This window comes from Balaenoptera borealis (assembly GCF_965194805.1).
Source record: "Balaenoptera borealis genome assembly, chromosome: 4".
Classification (NCBI taxonomy): Eukaryota; Metazoa; Chordata; class Mammalia; order Artiodactyla; family Balaenopteridae; genus Balaenoptera; species Balaenoptera borealis.
This window is the reverse complement of record NC_138861.1, coordinates 11,716,724-11,743,239: the sequence shown is the minus strand read 5'-3', so window position 1 is coordinate 11,743,239 and position 26,516 is coordinate 11,716,724. Positions and strand designations below refer to the sequence as shown.

General features: G+C 33.2%; 1 protein-coding gene across 10 annotated transcripts in view; it reads right to left on the bottom strand.

Moving 5' to 3' along the window:
- Positions 1-26,516, bottom strand: part of CCSER1 (coiled-coil serine rich protein 1) — a 1,297,084-nt gene that overhangs the window by 955,740 nt on the left and 314,828 nt on the right. For all 10 annotated transcript variants that reach the window (XM_082391649.1, XM_082391651.1, XM_082391652.1 and 7 more), the window contains exon 5: positions 25,258-25,378. In XM_082391649.1, coding sequence (XP_082247775.1) covers positions 25,258-25,378 — 121 coding nt within the window. The remainder of the gene's footprint in view (positions 1-25,257; positions 25,379-26,516) is intronic.

The window sequence follows — 26,516 nt, the reverse complement described above, 5'->3', positions numbered from 1 at the left end:
CTATACTACAAAGCTACAGTCATCAAGACAATATGGTACTGGCACAAAAACAGAAATACAGATCAATGGAACAGGATAGAAAGCCCAGAGATCAACCCATGCACCTATGGTCAACTAGTCTATGACAAAGGAGGCAAGGATATACAATGGAGAAAAGACAGTCTCTTCAGTAAGTGGTGCTGGGAAAACTGGACAGCTATATGTAAAAGAATGAAATTAGAACACTCCCTAACACCATACACAAAAATAAACTCAAAATGGATTAAAGACCTAAATGTAAGATGGGACACTATAAAACTCTTAGAGGAAAACATAGGAAGAACACTCTTTGACATAAATCACAGCAAGATGTTTTTGGACACACCTCCTAAAGTAACAGAAATAAAAACAAAAATAAACAAATGGGACCTAATGAAACTTAAAAGCTTTTGCACAGCAAAAGAAACTATAAACAAGATGAAAAGACAACCCTCAGAATGGGAGAAAATATTTGCCAACAAATCAATGGACAAAAGATTAATCTCCAAAACTTATAAACAGCTCATGCAGCTCAATATTAAAAAAAAACAAACAACCCAATGAAAAAATGGGCAGAAGACCTAAATAGACATTTCTCCAAAGAAGACATACAGATGGCCAAGAGGCACATGAACAGCTGCTCAACATCACTAATTATTAGAGAAATGCAAATCAAAACTACAATGAGGTATCACCTCACACCGGTTAGAATAGGCATCATCAGAAAAGCTACAAACAACAAATGCTGGAGAGGGCGTGCAGAAAAGGGAACCTTCTTGCACTGTTGGTGGGAATGTAAATTGATATAGCTACTATGGAGAACAGTATGGAGGTTCCTTAAAAAACTAATAATAGAATTACCATATGACCCAGCAATCCCACTACTGGGCATATACCCAGAGAAAACCATAATTCAAAAAGACACATGCGGGCTTCCCTGGTGGCGCAGTGGTTGAGAGTCTGCCTGCTAATGCAGGGGACACGGGTTCGAGCCTTGGTCTGGGAGGATCCCACGTGCTGCGGAGCAGCTGGGCCCGTGAGCCACAATTGCTGAGCCTGCGCGTCTGGAGCATGTGCTCCGCAACGGGAGAGGCCGCGATGGTGAGAGGCCTGCGCACCGCGGTGAAGAGTGGCCCCCGCTTGCCACAACTGGAGAAAGCCCTCGCACAGAAACGAAGACCCAACACAGCCATAAATAAAATAAATAAATTAACATAGAACAAAAACCTGTTTAAAAAAAAAAGACACATGCACCCCAGTGTTCATTGCAGCACTATTTACAATAGCCACGTCATGGAAGCAATGTAAATGCCCATCGACAGACGAATGGATAAAGAAGATGTGGTACATATATACAATGGAATATTACTCAGCCATAAAAAGGAATGAAATTGGGTCATTTGTAGAGACGTGGATGGACCTAGAGACTGTCATACAGAGTGAAGTAAGTCAGAAAGAGAAAAACAAATATCGTATATTAACGCATATATGTGCAATCTAGAAAAACGGTACAGATGAACCGGTTTGCAAGGCAGAAATAGAGACACAGATGTAGAGAACAAACATATGGACGGCAAGGGGGGAAAGCGGGGCAAGGTGGTGGTGGTGGGATGAATTGGGAGATTGGGATTGACATGTATACACTAATATGTATAAAATAGATAACTAATAAGAACCTGCTGTATAAATAAATAAATAAAATAAAATTCAAATTTAAAAAAAGCAAGAACAGCAACTCGATTGGCTGTATGAATAAAATTTAAAAATTAATGGGTATAAGAAAGGACAGGTATAAATTAAGCAAGGTTTGTTTGAAACTAGAATGTACTCTGAAATATATCATGATATACAGCAGAACGCCATAGCTAAGAATATAAAATTTAACACACAGAAAACCAGAGACTTATTAGATTATGGCATCAGTACCAATCTGAAACTTACAAAAATAATCTTCACATTTTCTTCTAGTTATCCACACAGAGATCCATGGCTGTTTCAAGAATGTATCAGATTATGAGAGGCTTCCTTCAACATAAAACCGCAATACATGTGCATTAACAGAAACAAATATTATTTGAATATGATTAAAAGACCAAAAAAATCCTCTCATAGCAAAACAGAGAAATTATATTATTGCATCATTTTAATATACATTGAATTGAGAATTGATAGAATTTAGAAAACAGACACGTGAAAATCTTGAAAGACAAATCTACTTTCAAGAACAATATGAGGGTTTTTTCCCTTTATATCCAAAGCCCCAGGATAAAGCAGCTAGGAAAAAAAGAATGAACATTGCTGCTTTCACAACACTAATTTCATATCGAACAGGCCTTTAAATACATACTCTGCAATGTTTGAGCACAACATTTTTTATGTAATTCTAAATGTGTACTAAAATTTTAGTGTATTCACACAAAAATGGAAGACAATTAATTGAATAAAGTAATAAAATTTTAAACTTGGCAAGCCATATATAGGTTTTATTTCCTATACGCAATTACATTTTAATTTAAAAATTACACTCTAGATAGAAAATTTTAGGATGAGAATTATTTTCTTCTTGTTTTTTGAAATATTTCATTAGCTAATACTGTACAGGGTTTAAGAATAAAAACTGATGAGGAGTATTATTGCATACATCTTCTGAGAACCAAATAATTCAAATAATTTTAACAGAATATTTATTTAGCTCCTCCTATAAGTGAAGTGCTGTGCTACCTAGAGAACATATACTTTTAAAGACTCTAAAATTATTCATCTTCATCTTTTAAAATATCACATTTGTTTTATACTTTAATATGTTGTGAAATATTCTGTTTAACATATACGGTAGATTCTTGTGCCTGAGATTGTTCAATCAAACCTAAGAAATTTTTTGTAAGATAAACACATGGTTCTTTCATTAGCTACTATCAATAATTATATTAGTCAACTGAAAGTTAATAAATTTGGTAAATTGAAGTTTATTTCTATAAAGCTATTTAACTTGAGATTTTTTTAAAAATTAAGTTTGGGTAAATTAGGGAGGCCTTACTTTGTAAGAATATATAGATAAAAATATAATTATAGGCTACTCAGATACCATTTGAAAGGGCCAAAAATATTTTTAGAAAAAAGTATTCTTAATTGCGTTTCTTCCATTTGCTAGGCTATTTTTAAAAATAAATTTTCAATGTTTTCCCAAACAATACCACACCAAAGCTTGGAAACATATGCCAAGTAGGTATATATCTTACATTTCGCAAATATTTGCATCTTCCAAAGTCATATTTAAAGCAATATTTCCATTGATGTTTTCCCATTGTGAGCATAGAGAATAGTAGCTTAACTGTCATAGAAAGTATTAAAATGCATCTAAAGGGCAACCTGGTGTTACCAACAGCCCAAAGCAAAAAGAAAAGAGTGGAGACAAATGAGAAGCAATTATTCTTAAGTCAAAGGACACAATTTACTTGCTAAAACATAATCCTCTCAATATGACAGTGTTTATGACCCCTGGATTAGCCTGGTCTCATTTTATATCAACAGATATTAATATCCCTTAACTACCAGGATCTAGGATTTTTATGTCATTTTAAAGACCAGAAATTTAAGTATGCAATAACCAGCTACTTAGCCAACATTTTATGATATTATTATGAAATCTTTTATCTTTTCCAAGTGAAATTCCTATGAATATCAAATGCACTTATCATCATCATTAAGAATAAAATGAACTTTTAATGAAGGTCAGGAAGGGTACAAAGGAATAAATTCCTCCTCAATATTTAACTTCTGTTTTCTTTTTGTATTAGGTTCTATGAAGAAAAACTATTTTAACAATTAAAATTGAAAAAAAGAGTGGAAATCCTTCATAAAGTTACATAATATACGTGTTTGCTCTATTTTTTTAATTGAGATATAATTGGCATATAATACTATATTAGTTTCAGGTATATAACATAATGATTTGATATTTATACATATTGTGAAATAATCACCATATAGTTAGACATATATTTTCTTTATATTTGCCAAATTCTACTACTGACATGATTTTCATTTTTGTTTGCTTTTAGGAAGAATTTGATATTCTTTTTCTTTGTTTCTCAGTCATTGTCACTATACATACTTTACTTATAAATTCATAAAACTCTGAAACAATGTAGGGCTGCAATGAATTTCCTATGATTAGTTTGATTTTAGAAGTCATATAACATAGTCTCTCCAAAATATTTCTACACATTTTATCATAAAAACATTTATCTACTAATCTATTTTTTTGCTTGCTTTGTTTGGTTTGTTAGTTGCTCTTCTTTCAAATCGACATTTCTGTAGGCTCTAACACTATATCCAGGTAAAGTGACATCAAAATTATTTAAAACAAATGATATGAAAAAGTACACGAACTCCTTTCACTCTAATTTATTTTCTCTCTCATTATACAAATCACACATACATGCCCATTATAGAACATGGGGATCAATCAAACACACACCAACTATGTGGGGCTTCAAAAGATCAGAAATTCCGAATTAATCTCTACTGCATGATGAGTTCATAGAGATGTTTTCCAGTATGAAAAAAGAGAGGGAGGGGCTTCCCTCGTGGCGCAGTGGTTGAGAATCTGCCTGCTAATGCAGGGGACACGGGTTCGAGCCCTGGTCTGGGAAGATCCCACATGCCGCGGAGGAACTAGGCCCATGAGCCACAACTACTGAGCCTGCGCGTCTGGAGCCTGTGCTCCGCAACGGGAGAGGCCGCGACAGTGAGAGGCCCGCGCACCGCGATGAAGAGTGGCCCCCACTTGCCGCAACTAGAGAAAGCCCTAGCACAGAAACGAAGACCCAACATAGCAATCAATCAATCAATCAATCAATCAATAAATCTTTAAAAAAAAAAAAAAAGAGAGGGAGGATTAATGTGGCCTTTAAACACCAGGAACTTTGATGACTACATGTTGAAAAACGGCCAAAATGTTGAACAGAACAGAAAAAAAACATTAATAGGAAAGAAATGCTACATGCAGTACTTTTAAATTTCTCTTCTTTTTTTTTTGGACTTTGTGACACTGCAATTTTAAATCTAGTTGTTCGTACAAATGACGGATTTGGCTACTCCATATTTCTGGTTTTCCATGAAATAAACCTGTTCTTAGCTGCTTTTTGAATTAACCCCAAAGGAAGTACAACTGATGGCTCTGTCACAGCAACATAGTCTAAATATTCCTTTTGGAGAGTGCCCTAAAACTGCAAGGTATAATGGGACACGAAAAGTCACAGTTTTATTAATGCAATTTCTTGCCATTAAGATCTGACAAAAATTCTTCTGCTGCTGGGTTTATGATACCATTTTGATTAATTTGTTAGAAAGAGAACTGGAACAACTTCAGCATGGTCACCACTGGTTATCAAGACATTATACAAGCTTAGGTAAATACATGGAATGAAAAAAACAAAAGGCAAGACTATTGTGTAATTTGCATATATCAACATGAAGGCAGAGCCATGTTCAAAAACAAGAGATAAAGCCTGTGAAGGGAAATGAAGAGTTTGATTCAAGCACTATTAACTGCATGTCCCAAATTTCATCACACATGCAACAGTTTTTGCTAAGTAATCAAAGAAATTTTAAAAAGCAGTAAATGGGATAAGTTAAGTAATAGGGAGGACAACATTTCATGTTTAGAGACATGAAATAAATTTCCTGGTAGCTCTTGAGTAATAAGCAGTTGCTTTCTTCCTAGGGAATTTGGCAGACATACAGTTAGTACCTCCGCCTTGCACATGGTAAGCACTCAAAACACAGTATCAAATTAACTTTGTGGAACCAGGGCATGGATTCAGCCATAGGGCAAGAACACCTTAAAATCTGACACTAACGTGTATATTTCATAGCTAACTTTATTTTTAGAAACATAAGACTTATGTATTGATAAAAGATTTACTAATAATTAATTAAGGCTTAAATAGTTATTATATAATCACTGACTCATCACTTGCAGAAAGACTCGAACACTTGTCATTAGAGTTGTAAAAATGTAAAATGTAAAAAAAAATTTTAAGTAACATTTTAGGAAAAAAATGATGCCAAATTTTAATCTTTGTCTTGATTTCTGCCTCTGTTTAAAGACCTTAAGTGATACTATTATTACATGTGACCCATAAAACAAAATAAGACTTGTAAATACTTAAAACGTGCATAAAGATTTTTAAATTTAATTTTTTTTGTGATGCAAATATGAAGATATTAAGAATATGAGGCTTGATATCATCATTTTATGGAAAAATTCATCTTTTGTTACAGAATAGACAAGACTTGGAATTTTTATTATCTAAAATTTATTGCACCTGTCTACATTGAAATAATACAATTGTTGATGGGAAAAATCACACCAAGTCATTGATTTGAAATGAAAGCAGTAGGCTTCATAACTTCTACTTCAAACCTACATTATATATCAGGATTTATGCATATGTTCTCAACTTAAACCTTATCAAAATTGTTAATATTCTGAATACAACCAGATTATTGTAAATAATGGTGTTTTGGCTTTTAAAAAACTGTCTATTAATATAATCAAAGTACACGTTAAGGCTCAATTATAAGCACATATATTAAAACTCATAGAAGGTATATGTGTTAGGTAGTATCTGTTGTATCTGTGAAAAACAAATACTATCCCTTTTCCTTCCCTCCCCTTTCTCGCTGTAAATTCCCTATTAATAGAGTATATTTTTTGATTCCATTGAGTTTGAACTTATCCATGAGACAAGAGTAACCAGTGGATTGTGGGCAAAAGTGCCAGCATGCTAGTTTTTAATGTATTCTTTAAGAGACATTTCATGATTCCAATTCACCCTCTTGTACTCCTGCACTCCACTCCACCATGACAAGAACATGCCCTGAATAGCCGCTGATGCCAGAATGAGGAGACAGGGATACCAGACCTGAATCCAACCCTTTAGCCAAAGCCAAGTTAAGCCCCTTCAGCGTATTTCAGAAAGCAAAGCAGAACCACAGTTGAGCCCAAGACCAACGAGCTCTGAGATGTGTAGTTGGTTGTTCTGCAACATTAGTGCAACAAACCTCACTAATACAGCAATTTGTGTTTTTCTCTGGTTTTATACTGATTTTCGCTATTCTATTTCTAAGTTTTTATAACATTTCATATATTGGTGTGGTGCAACTTGTAATCTGTTGTGGAATACAGCAAAGTTAAAAAAAAACCCTACATTTTAAATTAAGCATTAAGTCTCTTTAATCTTAATTGATTAAACAATCAATCGCCACAAAAATGTTAACAAAAGTTCCCCGAAATAGTTTGTAAAAGCAAATTAAGATACCAATACAAAAAATTCTGTGTTTAGAGTGTATGGGTAATGTGTGTTCCTTCTTAATTATGAGGAGGATGTAATAAGAAAAAAATAACCCGTCATGTACCCAATGTAAACTGATAGTTCTTGCTCACTTTGTCTTCACAGTAGAATATAGGAATTATCTCACAGTAAAAAAGTCTCCTCTTTGCATGGTACCATGTTAACTGACACTCATACATATCATAACCATGGTCTCACTTTTGCATGGTTTTGGTTAACATATTACCATGCAAAATAAGAACTGCTGGTATTACTGAACATTTTTCAGTTATTAAAAAATAACTTTGCAATATTACTTTTATTTTTAGCAGTTTGATGTTGTTGCCTTAGAAAGCATAATAAATAAATAATAATTCATACTGGTCTTGCTTCCCTCCTATGTACTTGATGACTTTTCTTTGGATTTCTGTAGTTTTAATCTATTTCAAGGAAAATATTGGTTGACTTAATCATGGTGGATTAAACTCAGTGGCGTTTGACTAAAATGACAAATACATCACTCAAAAGTTAACCAGTGAAAAGTAATTATAATTGGATTGAACTGGATTGTGTGGTGGTGTAATTTTAGTCTGCCAAATTGATGCAAGTTATGTAAGTCCTCAGATGCAAGAGAGTGTTTAACATTTGAATGTTGCCTCAATAGTTATACTACCTAAAGAGTGTTTTTCTTTATTTTTGGAATCTGGGGAAGGATTCCTGCGTGTCCTGAATTGGAAGGATCACAGTAGATTTCAGGACTTAATTATACCAGGCTGGTAGAGAATGTTGGTGTGATAAACTGAACGGCTGGAAATGTGACCAAAGGCAATAACATTCTCAAAGGAAAGAAATTTTGTCATGAGTTAAATGGGTCCTGTATTCTTGAGCATTTGCTTATATTCCCTTAATCACATTTTTCTAAATATCTCTAAACAGACAGATAAGCGTGTAATTATTTATTTTTGCTTGTATGCATTTTCATCAATGTCCCCTCCCTTGGATAGGTTTGAAGGATAAAATAATGGTTATTATTACTTACACCTGCTGTCATACACAGTTAGAATCAAAAAAAAATTAACCAGAGGACCTCAAAAAATTTGGAAAAATGAAAATCAGTCATACCTCAGTTTATGAGTACAAATCAATTCTAGGAAATAGAATATACACACCTTTTATAAATAGTGAAATGTAGGAAATCTACTGATAAATTTATTGAAACTGTAGGTCAACATTTCATATTGAAGGCATTTGCTGTAAATTCCAACTCCTCAATACAAATATTATTGAGCAAAATAATTTCAAGTAGGATTTTTCTATTTTCTACTTTTTAATAAATGTGTCACAGAGCATTTTCTGAAAAGAACACAGTGATTCTTTGATGCCTTTCAAACTATCTTTCAATAGTTCTATACGTATCACCATAGGAACTGAGGCCATTCTATCAAGCTTCTTTAATTGTTGTGTCTTCAAGTAGAATCTATCATGCTTTCATTGAGTCACTCTGGACCTAAGTTATCTAAATTATGTTCCAGCAGTTTTGCTAAAATTACATTATGAAATAGGTCCCATTGATTCTTTGAGAGGTTTCTGTTTATATTTAAACTTTGAGCGGATAACCACATTAAAACATTTTTGCAAAAGATAGTATTTGAATGAATTCCTTTCCTGATGAAAATAAAAATGTGAATTGATCTTAATTAATTTTAATGTTGGACTGTCTTTCAGCACTAAATGCAAAGGGGTTTGATTTGCTACTTCCTCACTCTATTCCACTGTTGCAGGGGCCTAATAATTATGGAAATATCTGTTTACAATGTAGAATCCCAAACTGAATAACTGTGGGCCTTTTATTTAATGTTTGGCCCCTCAACCTCTCTATGATAAAATGATCATCTCTGCCTTATAGTTAAAACTGTCATTAAAAATAAATGATAACAATGCATAAACTATAACCGATTGTTCATTTGTGTTACTCTTATAACTACATGCTATTTGTTTATTTTTTTAAGTACCCATATAAAAATTAGCAGGAATCCTTTAGCTCAAATAGAATTAATTCTACAACAGGATATTATATATTTGCAGAAGTGATTTATATATTTGCTGGCATGAAATACATTGCCATCTGTTATTTTAGACATTCAGTTACCCATAAGGATGAAGTAAAGTAGGTGACAATGCAGCTACACTGTAACTAACTAGTAGGTGGATAAAAGTCCATTTCTAAAGTAAGTAGGCAAAATAGCAAGTCTTAATAAGCTAACCAATTTGGGAGATCAGCACCAAGCTGGCCAATAACAGTGGTCATGTCAGTCTAAGTCAAATTCATAACAATAGTAAGCATTTAAATTGCTTCTTATAATTTTTAAAGCACTATTATCTAATTATAGCAACCTTATCTAATTATAACAACCACTATTATCTAATATCCAATGATTATTGGATATTAACCATTTGAACAAGAGGTGACAAGGGCTCAAAAATTTAAGTGACTTACCCAACACAGAATACAATATCTAAAATTGGAGAAGGAGCTGATATACCACATTAGTGTTTAGACATACAGTTACTTCAGGGAACCACTGGCCCAAGATGGTGGGAATAGAGAAGAATTAAGCCATTTTAATATTTAGTAAACAAATTTATAGACAGGTTAATGCTGAAACCAGATTAAGACCAGGAGCTAGAAATTATGAGAGCATCTGAAAAGAAAGACAAATGCGAATGAAGAGAAACTATAGAAATCAGGTGCCCAACAAGGAGAATCAGGGTCAGAAACCAAGGCAAGGGATACAAGCAGCAACATAGCCATAAAAAGAGCTGGAAAAGAATAGTATTTTGAACCAGTGACTATAAAACCCAGGAGACCCATTTCTCATCTATGGCAAGAACTGTTTTGAAAGTATACTAGAGTTGGGACCATGAGTTTTAAGGTGTAGGGAGTTAATTAAATGGCAGAATTCTATTTTAACTGTTAGTTGAGAAAAGCAAGTCATCTTCAATAAAAGTTCTAGCTACTGTTGACTGAGCATTTTTTGCAGCCTTTTTAAAAATCCTTCTAATGATTCTATAAATTGAGTATAAATTGCCAAATGTATAAATTCCTGAGATTCAGAGAGATTACATAGCCTGCTCAAGATGAGCAAACTTTGAAAAGGCAGAACAAGAATTTAAAAGTAACGTCTAAACTGAATAATTTCCCACTTCACCCAAGATTAGTGAAACCTCAACTGATATTTTATGAATGTTGACTCCCAAGACTGAGCTTTTCACCACTGCCCTGTGTATTTCCTAAATCTGTTTTAAAAAGTGTAAATCTTAACATACTAGTTCTCACTTGAAGTTTAAAATAAGATTTTCATTTATAAGATTAAGATATAAGATACTGGAGTTCATTTTTAACACTTGAGATCATATTCCATTTCTCTATGTGGAAATATTTTCTATTCATTGTCTCTCAGTACACTGGTGTTAATGACCCTGTATAATACTCTGAAACATGAATCAAGAGAGAATCCTCTTTGAGAGAAATCAAAGTTGAAGAATGGCTTTAGTTAACAGTGAAAGCTTAATCGTGGATTTGGAAAATTATCTACCCACATCATTAATTATTAATTCCAAAACTCAATAAAGTACAAGGAATTCTTATTATCCTAGTATTTTATCCAAGTCCCCATATTTATGACTCTGTATAGAGAAGTAAAACTTGCCATACAATAAAATATTCACAAGTGAACTGACTACTTATAAAATTAATCCTCCCTCAAATACTCAAATACTCTCTCTCCATTCCTATCTCCATCATCAATACAAGGTGCTTGAAAGATGATTTTTACATTAATTGATGATTTTAAAAGGCTTTGGGGAATGAAATCTTGGTATATTCATGTGAAAATGATCCTCTTAACTTAATTATATACAATTAAAGTGAAGGATGTCATATCTTAAGAGCTATCATTCTATTTTGTTTAAAATATTATACCTTTCCAAAAGTTATTACAACCTAAATGTTGTAAAATATAAGGTAAACAAATTATTTCCATGTTGTCTCAGTTTTTAGCCACTTAACATCTTTTCTCACTCTTTCTTATACAATTTTGGTCTACATATTTACTGGATTCACATTTAGAGGCCTTTTTCTTACACATACTATCTTTCGATATATGTGAATTTCTTTACTTACAAATGTTGGACTATGGCCATGTATTCTAACCACTCACAATAAATTTCCTTACAAACAGTGGTTCGGGGACAGGGGGCATGCTATCTCTGAAGGTCCTTCTCCACTTTTTCTATGTGGAAAATTCTTTTGAACATTTAAGACAGTTAAAATATCACTCCTTATGAGAAGCCTTTCTACTAACCTGTGTTGACCTCTCTACTACAACCCATATAACACTAGATTAATATTCATTGTTTCAACCATTTATTCCAAACATGCTTATAGCCCCTACTATGAATCTGGTGCTGTGCTAAGGCCCTCCAATGCAATGGTGAATAAGAGAAAGGTTCCCTGCATTCATCAAATAAAAAATTAGTGCGATAAAGACTTAAACAAGTATGTAATAGAAAGAAATATTATTTACAAAAAGGGAATGACTGCTGTACATTGAAATTCTGAGAAAAGGGCATCTATGATCTACTTAAAGTGACTTTTTTTTTTTTCTTTTTAAGAAGAAGACCTTCTGGGCATAATCTAAGTAGGACAGTTGAAGACAAAAAAGTTAGTTGCTCTCTTTAAGAAAATAACAGATGCGTGTGTAAGCAGTGCAGCAAACAGCACACATGCGGTCAACTTTTACTTATGATTTCCATGAGGTTTTATTTGAAAGACAATGAAAGGATATTAAACTTATTCCACAATTTTTTGACCTAGTAAATATAAACATGATTATTTGGTTTCACATGAATAGTTAGTTTTCATTTGTTATCATTCTGTCAATTTACATGTCTTAGAAGTAATATTTTACACTTTTTAAATTTCTGCTTTCAGATTAACTTATATGTCTCATTGGTTGGTTTTGAATTATTTTTTTAATTAAGGTAACAGTGCTACACATGAGAAGTGGAAATACTAATTTGTAAGATACTGCACAATAACATTTATAAATTTTAAATACCATCGTTATATATATAATTATAATGTCATTTTAATATGAAATTTTTATTGAGATTTTTGGTGGTATGTTTATTTTGGGACAGGAGGAAGGACCAATGCTTAATATCTATGAATTTAACAAGCACTGTAATATCTCTGAACCTTGAAATTGAAACAATGAGTTACATTTGTGCCAAATGAGTATCAAATTTACAAAGTATACGCACAACTATTTTGAAAAGTGCATTCTTCCTACTGGCACAAAATGATATAGATATATAAAATATGTACAGCAGAAAAATATAAAATAAGTTCCCTGAAGACATTTATATTTTAATTTCTATGAGTCTGCAATTTTTTTGTTTTTGTCCTTAAGATCTTTTTTGAGTTGAGTATCTGTCATTCATAATCTAAGTGAGCACTGATTAATAGGAAATACACATAAGCATCTGCCCTCTTGAAACTTAAGTAATTTCTTCTGGCATTGGAGATTTATCCACAGTTTTAATAATGGAATAGAGAACCAGAAACACTTGAACCAAACTTTGCCTTTACTGGTGCAACACAGACCAACCTTCATAAATTGATTCTTCAACTCAACCAAGTTTGCGAAGATGATTGGTTAGAGAGCAGTGTGTCAGTACACTTGGCAATGCATTCAGTTTGCTTTTGACTTCCGCTTTGCTCTCAGTTCACTCTGTATAGGGCACTGAAGTAGCTACAGATTACTCTCCAGGGCCTCTTGGTCATCAAAGAACATTTAAAGCTTTGTCAGTCTTGTTAAGAAGATAAAAACTATAACAGATGTTGTAATATTCTGTTATAATAATCCCAATCTCATCATGGTGGTGGGTGAAATAAGTCATTTCCAGTTTCTCTTAGGGAGCTTTAAGTAGCTTCTAATAATTTCTTTTCCCGTCCAGGTCAACTACAGGTATGGGAGAGAATCTGATCAATAATTGGGATATAATAGTACAGTAGATTTAACGAGTTATTTTTTTCTTTCTAAGATGAGTAGATAATATTTCTTTGTGGCACATTAATCTTATAACCATAAAACTTACTCAAGTAATCAGTTTTAAATTTAAATAGTAGCCATTTACCATGTAAAAATTTTAAACTGCCAGGTAATTAATGATGTGAAATATATAGAAACTACATTAAATTTAAATCATAAAATAGCTGTCACCCACCTGCTTCCCATTATATCTTTGACAATATCAACTTACTGAAAGTAAACTTTCAGTCATTTTAAAAATGCTTTCTAATCTGTCTTAGTCCAATTAAAGGATAAAGCATGTGTGTACAGTTCAATATAATGCAATAATTTTCAGTTTTATTTGTTTAAGCAAAAGAGCATTTTCTCTTGAAATGCATTGATTTCAAAATAGAAAATAGAAAAAAAGAGAGATTACTTCTTTAGCTTTACTATATTATCCAATTCTGAGTGGATGGTCAAGTATGGGATTATTTTCGTAGTTATTTATAATGCAATAGAAATAATATACTTAGTAGAAAAAATTGTATAGACATATAATTCTGTGAATCTCCTTGGTCTAATATAGACTTTTGGCATTTACACATTTAACTTAGATGATTATTCAGTCAATCAGCTTGTGATAGGATGGGACAAGAAAACAAGAATATCCTGAAACATGATGTATTTACTAAGGGGGGAAAATGTTTAAATTTTCACCTGGAATGTGACGGTTTCAGATCAGAAGATACTGGAGTTTATAGATTGATGTAAACATAATAGAATAGGTTTTAAATGACAAAAATGTTTAAAAATAGAAAATTATTGTAATTTCACCAATATTTAATTCTTACTGTGTAGCGTGTCAAATTTTTGAAATTACATAGCACACAGAAATGTTAAAATAGCAACTGAGAATGTCAGAGTAAGAGATTATGTAACTTAACAAAATATTTATTTTAAATTCTTCATTTTAAAGAGGAGATAAAAATGGGGGGTGGGGGACAAATAGAGCCTTATGGTGAAATAATAACTGGCATGGAATAACTAAACACATAGAAAATACAAAGAAAAATAACTGATATAAAAACATAGCACCCTTTAAAAATCTTTTCTTATAATTAATTTTGTTAAAAAAAAATCAGAATCTTGTTGTAATTGACCTTGTTATATCCTAATTGTCTTAAGCTAAATATAACATTTTTAAATCAAAGAAATATATAATATGTTGACTTAAATAACAATAATAATAACAACAAAATGCAGTTGATCTTGTTTGGAACAGATTCTCGAGATTGGAAGAGATTTTAAAGATCAATGGGTCCTGTTACCTCTATGGCCTAAATCCACCTACATCATTCATACAAAAAATAGTCATATAAAAATTTCAATGACAAGAAGCCTGCTACATTCATTGACTGTTATAAAATCCATTCTTATACCATAATCTACCTTTGTATATATCTTCCTTGTAGATCTTCATTATGCCTTTTGGGTCCACACAGAATCATGAACATGATGTTATTTCTCGTCTCAAGTTACAGAGAAAATACTAAGCTTACTTAATTCTGTAAAAGTCATTCAGTAACTAAATTCTTTAAAAAGTAAATATGTAAGTTCTTTTACCAATACTTTATTTTGATGCACTGTATTATGATATCTCTGAAAGCATGTGACATTTTAAATGGATATGTTGGTTGGAGAGAACACCTTTTATTTTTTCCCACCTTATATTATTTCTCTAAATTGATATATACCTTTTTATTCCTTGACAAAATATGTAACTTTAACCGGATTGATATGAACTTAATTAAAGTTATATTCCGGGGACTTCCCTAGCGGTCCAGTGGTTAAGACTTCACCTCCCAATGCAGGGGGTGTGGGTTCCATCCCTGGTGGGGGAACTTAAGATTCCACATGCCTCATGACCAAAAAACCAGAACATAAACAACAGAAGCAATATTGTAACAAATTCAATAAAGACTTAAAAAAAAAAAGTTATATTCTGAAGAAACATAAAAAAGAGAAAATAACAACAGAAGGGTGTTAACAAGTAGCTAAAAAAACGAAAAACACTAAGTAGGACAGAAGCATTAAAAAAAGTTTTCTTTTCTTCCTCGTTCATTGGAGGAGAAATATATGCATAAATGAAGAGGCACTGATTGACTGTGATAATCAACAGTGAAGAATTTTGTTACTTGAATTCTTTTATTTATTCTGTTGATTTGCAAGTGCTAATCATCTTTTGCATTATTGTCTTATAATGGAATCCATATTTTTTAGGTTGTAAAAATCTATAAAAAGAACTGAATATGAAAAACAAGAATGATTGTCTAGTGTGTCAAGTTGTACATTTAGTAATTAAAGTAACTGAAAAGAAAGTATAATTTATTCTTTTTTAAAAGGGTCATCTTGGACAAATTACTTAATCTATATGTGCCTTGGTTTCCTCAGGTGTAACCTGGGGATAATAATAACACACAACATTGTTGGGAGAATTAAATGACTTAATATTTGTAAAGCTTAGAATAGTGCATGACACTCAGTATGAACTAAGTAAGTGCTATTGAATACAACAATATATTATTTTAAACAATGTATTTATAAATTCAACAAAAAATATTCCAGTGCCTACACTGTATAAAATTTTGCGCTAAGCACAGGAGATTAAAAAACAAACAAAAAATATTGATAGAATATATGTCCTCAAAAAATACCTGTCTTCAGTGTCTGGTGAGAGCACAGAATACAGGCAATTATATTTTTGTCTAATAAGTACCATAATGGAGGTGTTCAAATATTATAGGAGTTCATGGGAGTGAATTAGTCTAAAAGAATCTTGATTTTTCCAGCAATTGTGGGGATCCTTTAATTCAGAGATTTGAGAATATTCATGAATGTGTATTGTAGATTCCTCTAAAAAGCAAAGCAAAGTAGGCTCTTTCACGTTTTATAAGATGCTTTCCTAGACTTTTCACTCCTTAGAATATCTCTTTGAAGTTTGTGCTGCCAGTGTTTGTTTTACAGAGAACTATGGTTTAGAAATACAAACAGGGGCTTCCCTGGTGGCGCAGTGGTTGAGAACCTGCCTGCCAATGCAGGGGACACGGGTTCGGGCCCTGGTCTGGGAAGATCCCACATGCCGCGGAGCAACTAGGCCCGTGAGCCACAACTACTGAGCCTGCGCGTCTGGAGCCTGTGCTCCGCAACAAGAGAGGCCGCGATAGTGAGAGGCCCGCGCACCGCGATGAAGAGTGGCCCCCGCTTGCCACAACTAGAGAGAAAGCCCTCGCACAGAAACGAAGACCCAACACAACCAAAAATAAGTAAATAAAAATAAATTTTAAAAAAAGTTAGTTTAGAAATACAAACAGTCTTGCCTTGTCCCAGACATGTGAGTCAGGTTTCCAAACTCTTAGTTCACAGATCTTTCTTATCAATCTGTATGATAAAATTACTGTTTGAATTCTATGTGGCATCTTCAAACATCAATTATTCAAATATTTACTATGTTAATACTGAAAGATTAACAGTGGCTATGCATTAATCAAACCTAACTTTATTTTCAATTTGATAGAATAGAAGGTTCTACTTTCTAAATTAAAGATAATTTATTTTACCTCAACAATAAAATCAAACAATTCTCCAGTATTTTTGAGTACCTACTAGTTATTATTATCCTAAGTATTAGAGAAGATTAAAAAAAAAAAGATTTTGTTGTAAAAGAGACTCAAGTCTAGTAGAAGAAAAAACTCTCCTTTAAAAATTAAGCAATCACATATTATGAATCGGTAATCTTGAGGAAATATCTAAAATCATAAATTCCATAGAGCATCACGTTTTTTTTATAGACCTCCTCTCCTATCTTCATGACCAACTTCTTCCTCCAAGAGATATCAAATCAAGTTATTTTTTATTGTTTTTCTTGTTTGTGCCCAGAATTATTCTACCCGTTTTATATTTATATATTGAATACTTATAGAATACTTAAAACAGCCTTACAAAGCAAATGCTGTTGTCCTTATTTTATCAATGAGGATATTTGATTTCAATAAAATTAATAACTTGCTCTACATCATCTTGCTGTTAAGTAGAGATACGTTAGATTTCAAAGCTTTTGATTTTTTTGTACTAGTCTAGCTCCCCTGAGAGGGGAAAAACAGGAAACTGATATTGGGTAATATAGCCTTTGTTTATGGTATTATTAAATAATTTTAGGTTATTATCTACATTACAGAATAAATTTAATTGAAATATTTCATTTATCTGAAAACATAATTTTTCCATGGGATGATGTTAGCAGGGGCAGTTGAAAATTGGCATCATCCTTTTAATCTGTGCATAAGAGCTACTTTCACTACAATGGTGATGCACCTGCAGTCTTTTTTAGCGACCTGATAAACTGTATTTATATTACACTATAAAGAGTACAATGGTACTGTGCTGCACTGATGAACTGAAACACTTCAGTCATCAGGCTGTCCCAACTCATCTGAAAAACAGCATTTGTGTGTTCACTGTACAAAGAAGGATTTTCAGATCAGATGCATATGTTACAATAGGATTTTTTGATTGGTCTGCACAAGGGACCAGATATTATGATTCACTAAGGAGCAGAAAAAAAAATAACAACACTCAATCAAGGGAAGCAGGTTCTCTGGGGATTTTTATTTATTTGGAATTAAAATCCACTGGTTCTTGAGTAACACATGAAGTATGAAAACAACTTTCTTGAGTCTTTTTTTTTTTTTTAATTTAATAAACCAGTGACTGATGTGACATTTTCCAATAAGGTGAATAGATACTATGAAACACAGAAGGATCCTCTTACAAGGGACTCACAGTGAATGTACTCCTGCCACCAGGATGAAAGGTAGAGGGGAGAGGTTCTCAGTTGGTAGAAGAGTTTTGCTTGGCTCTAGGGCCTAGTAATGGGCACAAAAGTGGTCTCTTCACAGGTCTCTTTCTGGGCCACTCTCCTGCAGTTCCCTTACTGAGAGGGGATGGGTATCCTTCACCTCTATCTCCTGGGTTTTCTCGTCCCTCCAAATAGTTTACAAAAAATTTTGTGGTCTCCCTGACCAGCTCTTGAGAGTTCAAGATGCTTCTGCCTTCACGGTTGGCCAACCCATCTTCACTCTCCAGATTTTCTGGGCGGATGTCAGAGTCTAGTCTGTGTTCTGCTTCAGTTTTCTCAGGCACAAATCAGCATCTGTCTTTTGTGTTTCCAATTGCAGAAAACACATTTGAAACTCTGAATGATTCTCTTGAAGACCCTTCACTAGACCTGGGATTAGAAAGTTACTCCTCCCAACTCCAACTTCTCCTAAAGCTGTGGAGGAGACTCAAATTTAGGCCACAGCTCTCTCCACAGAAATCTCTCCATTTATCTCCTCTGACAGCCCTCTCCACTGTTGAATTGAGCAAAATCACAAAACAGGTTATCGTTTCTTTTGAAAGCCTGCATGGGAAGAGGGCTGTTTCATATTCATAATAGTGTCCTGATACTTGCCATGTTTATGCCCCAGTTTCATTTTTAAATGAAAATTATGTTTATCAGAAGTCTATTAAAAAAAATCCCACCAACTGGAAAAGAGATCTGCAATGCACATAGCAATTCAAGTTTGGAAATCTGAATATACAAAGAACTTCTCCAAGTAAATATAAAAGAAAGACAAATCCCCTAGTAAAGAAATGGACAAGAGATATGGATCTGCAATTTCTGGAACAGGAAACACAAATGTCTGATAAGCACTTGCAAAGATGCTCAAGATCACTAGAAAGAAGTCAATGCAAATCAAAACCACAATGAGATGCTGGTTTACACCCGTAAGGTTGGCGGAAGTATAAAACTTCACGAGGCTAAGTGTGCACAAAGGTGTGGACAATGAGGACCCCTGGAGAGTGGTTTAGTACCGTCTGTTGAAGTGAAAAATGCATGTGCCTTACAACTCTGCCATCCATTTCCAGCTGCAGGAGTCCATGAATGTTCATAGCAGAACTGTTTGTAAAGTAAACATTGCAAGCCATGTACACATCCATTCACAGGAAATTGGATAAATACATTTTGATCCATTTATATAATGGCATATTATACAGCAACAAAAATAACTAAACTAGAGCTATAAGTTAAACATTTACCAGCACACTGTTGGGTGGTAGTTGTGCCTCCTGGATCCCTATGGCTTCTGTGGGGGAAAAAGGAGCTAACTGTCCGTGCCTAGACCCAGGACCAGAACTAGGACCTCTGCGGTGATGACCTAGGGAGGCAGATATAAGCTGAAAATGAAGAGGAGTTTCCCAACAGGCAAGGCTGGACAAGGACAGAAGAAGCTGCCCTCCGAGGGCAGGTCACTGGAGGTATGTGAGCAGGGGTTGGGCAACTGTTTCATGGGCAGTGTACCAATCACTGAAAATCAGTAAGTAGTGTAAGGGCGGGGTGGGATTAAGCTGGCCTTTAAGACACCTCTTCCACACCCAGAGGCCCTGTGGTTCTGTGATTCAGTGAGTTTGCAAGGCAAGGTCAAAGAGGACAGGACTGAACTACTAACCAAACTCTGACACATCCATGTGATGAAACACTGCTCACTAATAAACGGGTATGGACCGTGGCACATGCAACAATATGGATAAAGCTCAAAAACATGCTGAGTGAAAGATGCCTTGCACACGAGGACACAAACTATGTGATTCCATTTATGTCATGCCTCAGTTTCTGACTTTTTTTTTAAATGGGAGAGTTTTAAGACACCATTCATAGATGGTAAATAAAAGCTACAGATCAAATATAGGAGGAAATTTATTGGTAAAGAATCATAAGAATTTACGTAAGGTCCTACATGAAATTTACCTACATTTATATGCATTTTCAGTGAGAATCAATGGTAACAATTCAATTCAATCCATTCTTAAAAAATAAGACATTCTATACTAAATGATAGCATCCGTGACCTTTCGGAAGCAGCTCCATGAACCTTCCTCAGGTCAACCACATGAATCACTACATGGAGGCCTTGAAACTTGGACTGAATGACAAAGTGTTTAGGTAATGCTTCATTTCCATAAAATGAAACAACAGATCACATTATTAGGAAGTTTAGATCTCTCTCTATAAAATAAAATAAAAACACAGAAATGGACAAAGAAGTAACAGAATAATTTCTCTTTCCCTTTCACCTCTATATTTCCAAATTTACAATTGTCCATAAAATCCCTTCATTTTAGATATTGAGCCATGGTATGTACAAACAGAGTGTATGCATTTCAAAAACATATTTCTACAAAAAGCACAAAATAAAATCCATAACCAAGCGTGGAAGCTGTATTCTTTCATTCTCTTCAGATTTTGAATTGCATGTACATTTCATGAGGCGCTCATTTGCTCACATCTGTGATTTGAGAAATGTTTAGGTTTGAGTAACATGCTAAGTGTGACTGGACATATGGACATACATTTTTAATATCAGGATTTTTTTAATTTATAAAGCTTCATACTCAAAGCTTTGATCACAACATTCTATGCTTACGGTCAAATATTTGGAAATTGTATAATCTTATTGGATCACAGGGATTTTTCTATTTTTCCAGCAAATTTATCCTTTCCATGGTATTCTGAGCTACCTGTTAGACTAGACTAAAAAGTGAAGTAAAATCCACACCTTCGTTTTCCGAATTAAGGGAAACTTTAGATATGAAAATGAGAGACAATCTCTGACTGTCTCCCACTATAATGCTCAGAATGTAGCTTTCCTTCTAAAAGATTTAGGTATTTCCTCCCTATCACTTGCTATATTTCATCCCTAATAGGAATTCATAACTGCTATTTTTTTCTTATTACAATAAATATATCTAAAATTGATAAATACATGAGAATATTTAAAAATAAATTGTCAAATATAGAATATTTATTAATCACCAGAATATGACTAAAAGTTGGTAAGATAATATAAGTATTTCAGTCATAAAATGTTTCTTACACTCTAAAATGATACATCAATAAAATGGTATGGTATATTTAAGACCAATATTGTGGGTTTACTTTCATAAATTTATACTGATATATCAATAAACCTGACTTAACTTTAAACAATCATATGCCTGGCGAAAATCTACCTCTTACATTGGAGAAAAAGCGTCTGTTGCTTTTATACTGTGATTTACCTTTTTAAGTGCATGTTTTACCTCTTCACCTAATTACAACAGCATCAAAATACATTATCTTACATATTCTTTTGTATGTACAATCTTATGTATTCTAAAGCCCATATACTAAGATTATTGCAGTTCCTCCTAGCAAGAGATTTGATGAGTTCTAAACTACATGGACTCTGTGAGTCCTACGTTTCAAAGACTCAATTGTTTACGAATTCATCATGTGAAGTGTGTAAAATCTGAGATAAAAATTTACTTAAAGAAATAATTCCATCCTGAATTTAAAGGGAATATTAAGTATCCAAAGACAATGTCTCAACATATAGCATTCTAATATCTTAGTATTATACTGGTGGGTTATTAATTTTCCTAATGAGAAATCCAAAATACACAAAACGAATACTAAATAGGGCTTTAGTAACTCCATCTATAAAAATGTGGCATGTTTATTTACCTAATATATATGTTGTAAAAAATTACAAAACTTTTATATTCTTGCCTTCATATTTTGTTTTAGGCATTGCACTATAAGATAGATAAAGTAACTCCCACATTAAAAAGAAACAAACTACGGTTAAGAAAGCATCAAAAACTAGCCCAAGGCCTGAATTCCTAACCATCAAGTAATACTGCCTCTCAGTAGCACAACTGGATCAAATAATATGAAATAAAATTAAATAGGTGAGAAATCATTTAAAACAAGAAATGAAGATACACATGATTGTATTTTAATGTAGTATTTCAAAGTCCATAGTTTCAACATAATAAAGAATTCTGACTTTTACAACTAATGGTGCTAATATTACTACCTATATTGAGTATCCATTGTTTTGACTTCGTAGCGTCATACCTGCCTTCTTTTCCCAACATCACCCATATTTTGAGTGTGGACTCACCTTTTCCCTCTCATCTCTACCCTCTGCTCCAGAGTTTGTCAAGTAACCTGGTTCTAGCCAATCAATCAACAAATGTTCCTAAATACAGAGATTGCTTTAGCATAGTCATGTCAAACAAGCTAAGCTGGTCAAAGCCAATGACACTCAAATATGGGGCTCTTTTTGTTTTGATTAAAGGGAACGAGAAACCATTTCTTTCCACTGGATTTGTTGAAAAGATAAAAACCCATCTCAGTACCTGCTGAAGGCAGTAATGTCACTAGAGGAACCTCTCTGAAAATGGAAACTACAGATCAGAAAGCAGAGCAAAGAGATGCAGATGGAGAAAATGACCCTCCTTGACATTGTCTGAGTACCAGACTCAACCATACTTGAGGAAATTTCTACCTCTACACTTTCAGTTACATGAGCCAATAACAACCATCACCCTTGATCTTTCTGAAATCAATTTACATCGGGGCTTCTCTCATTGGCAAACAAGAGTTTTGAATTAATCACTACATCTGAATTGTGTTCTTGCGATATAGCCATACCTATCATTTAATTCTCAAAACAGCAGTGTGAGGTATGGAGGGCATATGTAATCTCCATTTGATAGATGACCACTATTTGAATGGCTTTATTAAGATCTAATTGAATATACATGTTAGAAAAAGTTTTAAAATATAAGAAGTGTATGCCTTCCTGGTCATCTCAAATGGTTAAGAAAAATATAACAGAGACGTTAATCAAGTAATCAATAACTAATTGAATGTGAGATGTGAGGAAAAAACATATCAAGATTTTAAGAAAAGAAAAATAATGGTTGCTTTACATAAATATGGAAATCAGAAGGAATGAAAAGCTCGAGGGGGCTAGAAGGGTCATTAATTTGGTTTAAACATACTTAGTAAAAGATTCTGGTAGGACACCTAGTTAGACAAGCCTGGTCAAGAACTTTATATATTAGACTTGCATTAAGAAGAACCTTCAGGAGAAGAATATATATCTGTAAATCATCAGTAATGTTGGTAGTTGAAGCTATGGAAGGGGAAACATAACTAACACTTTTATGGATTTTTAGATTTCAGGTCCTTTAACAATATCACTTCACATAACACTAACAATGACCCTGTTAAGATGGTGATATCACCCCATTTTTTCTGACAGATGTAGAAAAAAAAAGACAAAGAGTTTAAGTAAAATGTCTCCAATTTCCACCTAATATATAGAAAAGTTAAGATTTTAACCAAGATCTCTCTGACTCAGAAAAACAAAACAATAACAAAACCTATAGAAATGAATGAATGATCCTGTTGAGGGAGAGTGTTTAAATGAAAAAGTAGATTCAGAGAATACAGAGGAGTATCAGAGTGAATGTTCGGTAACAGGAAGAAAAAGAACAGCCAGCTAACAAATGCTGTCTACTTCAATCTATACCTCAGAATAAAGAAGAATGAATATTTATGAAGTATCTAAGACTGGAAAAAAGACATTTTATGTAAACAAATAATACTATTCGCCAGTTTTGAATAGAGTCACTGAAAGATAATTAAGAGAATTTAAGATCCAATTTACAAATATAAACATACATACATTGCAAAAAATGCATTTGAGTTTTCTAATATAATTCAATTGTCACATATGAGCTGTAATTTTCTTCCTATTAGATAAAAAAGGCTTTTGGAACTGAAAAATTAGACTGTATTAAGAGTAGTTGAATTGTTTTCACTTTTAGATTGTATTAAAACTGAATTACAATCATTACTTTCTGAATTGGTTAGTATTTCTTTCCTCTATGATGAGAATATTAATACTATCTTCATGCCATCAAATATACACATTGCTCTATTTGACATTGACATTACCGAATGTGACATTAAGGGATTTTCTAATTGATTTTCCCAAAGAGTATCAGACACTATCATGTTCCAGGAAACCCAGTCTTAGCAGCTTATCCAGTAGAAAGACATCAAGAAACAAACAAGTATGATACAGTTAATCTAATGGGGAAAAATAGTAGGGAAAAAAAAAAGGTAACTCCTACTGCAGCCAGCAATCCTTGGCAACACCATACATCTCCTAGTCTCCTACCCAATACCTTAAAGCAAGCATGGCACCACTTTGACTGGAAAATCATCAGTAGGTTTTCCCTTTTAATTTACTTAATACATAACTAGAAATAATCCAAGTTTATTTGATATTTTAAGTCCATGTACCTTACATTTGCTATTATGAATTTAATTATTTGGCCATTATAAGAAAAAAATCTATTATTCATTCAATATAAGATCAAATTTAAATTTAAATGAAGCTTGATCTGTTTAAATGGAAAAAAATATGGAAACATTAAATAGTATAAAGTTAAAAATAACTTTCATTCCTTATAAAGTACAAACCAACTTAAGGCTAAGAAATTTATATTTAAAAGTGATCATATTTTAGAACATTAAAGACTACAACTATATAATAAGGAATCCAAGAACAGTACATCCATAATCACAGTGTTAAGGAAATGAAGTGCTTCAGTCTACTTACTCACATCACTGAGATGAGGTAACAAAATGAAACTTGAAAGGCATATAGTTCAAACACACAAAGTCAGAAGACAGAAGTTATTCATTGAGGCATTATTAGGATAAGTTGAGTTTTTAAAATGTGCAAAATTTATTTCTGTTCTCTCAATATACTAATATTAATACATTCATTATAAAGCACAATTTTTGAGTGATCAAATTCTGATCAGTTATCTAACCAGTAAGTTTTACAAAACTCTGAAAAATCAAATGAACAACTTACTGTTTCGAAGGCTCAGGAAATTTTAGTTCTTCTCTTTTCTTCATCTCTATTGTTGGGTCCATAGGAGTGAGAACTACAGCAGCACATGAGACCACAGAGTGGTATGAATCCTCCCGGCAAACTGTTTTATTAGAAATAATAATTGTACATGTCACAATTATTTCTTGACTGTTCTCTCTTTTTCTCTTTTTTATTTTCAGTCAAATGAAAGATAATTCAACTAAAACATTAATTGCCATTAAATTATCTTTAATTATCATTTTCTATTCTGTCTTTCCACTCACTAGCTGTATGACCTTAGGCACCTTTTGTTTACTTTTTTTTAAGCCACACAGTGGAAAAGGTGTTGCCCACACTTTATAATCCTTCATTTAAAAAAAGCTTTTCATTGAAGAATAAGAAGTGCACTAATTACACACAGTTAATCTCCACAAATCACTACACAAATAAGAGATGTTCATCATGACCAGTGACACACACATTGCTTCTTTCAAAGTCTGTCAAGCATTGGTCACTATGCATCTGTTACTCAGTTTTAGCAAGACATCCAAGTGTATAGTTGCATTGCTTCCTTCTCTCCCAGTGTTAAACCCACGTGACATTTTACAAAAATGGATAATCTAATGAAGGAATTTGCCAAAAGAAATGAAAGTGCAGCAAAGAAATAAAAACTGATAGTACTGGAAGTGATATTTGAATTGATTATAAATGAACGACAAATAATCACTGATCTAAGTACTCATTTCAAGAACCATGACTGGGACAACAATGTAGAAAGAGGCAAATACTAAAGATGACAGCACACATTAGTGAAAGACAGTACAAAAAATACAATAGGACCATGCAAGTCACTGAGAAGTGTGGGCCCATGATCTCAAAGAGAAAGAGGTGTAAGAAATGGTCCCAATGTTCTTCAATTTTCCCCTGAAAGTATCTGCTGAATTATTAATCTGCTTAGCATGAGAGTCTCAGATAAAACAGATGACCACTAAAAGCAGAGCTGAATTTAAAACCATCTTGTGGCACTCAAGAAGCAAAGATTACTGTGCAGTATGTGTCAAAGAGGTGGAGCAGTGGTTTCCTCATCATCTCTCCAATGCCATCAAAAGATTTTTTTTAATTTAATTTTCTCTATTTCTTCTTGGCATGAGCTTTGAGTCTAAAACAAACAAATCCTTCATAGCTGGGAGAAGAAAACTCTATTATATTTTAAATTTCCACTGTTGCCTTAAACACTGCTAATGATGAAACAGACTAAG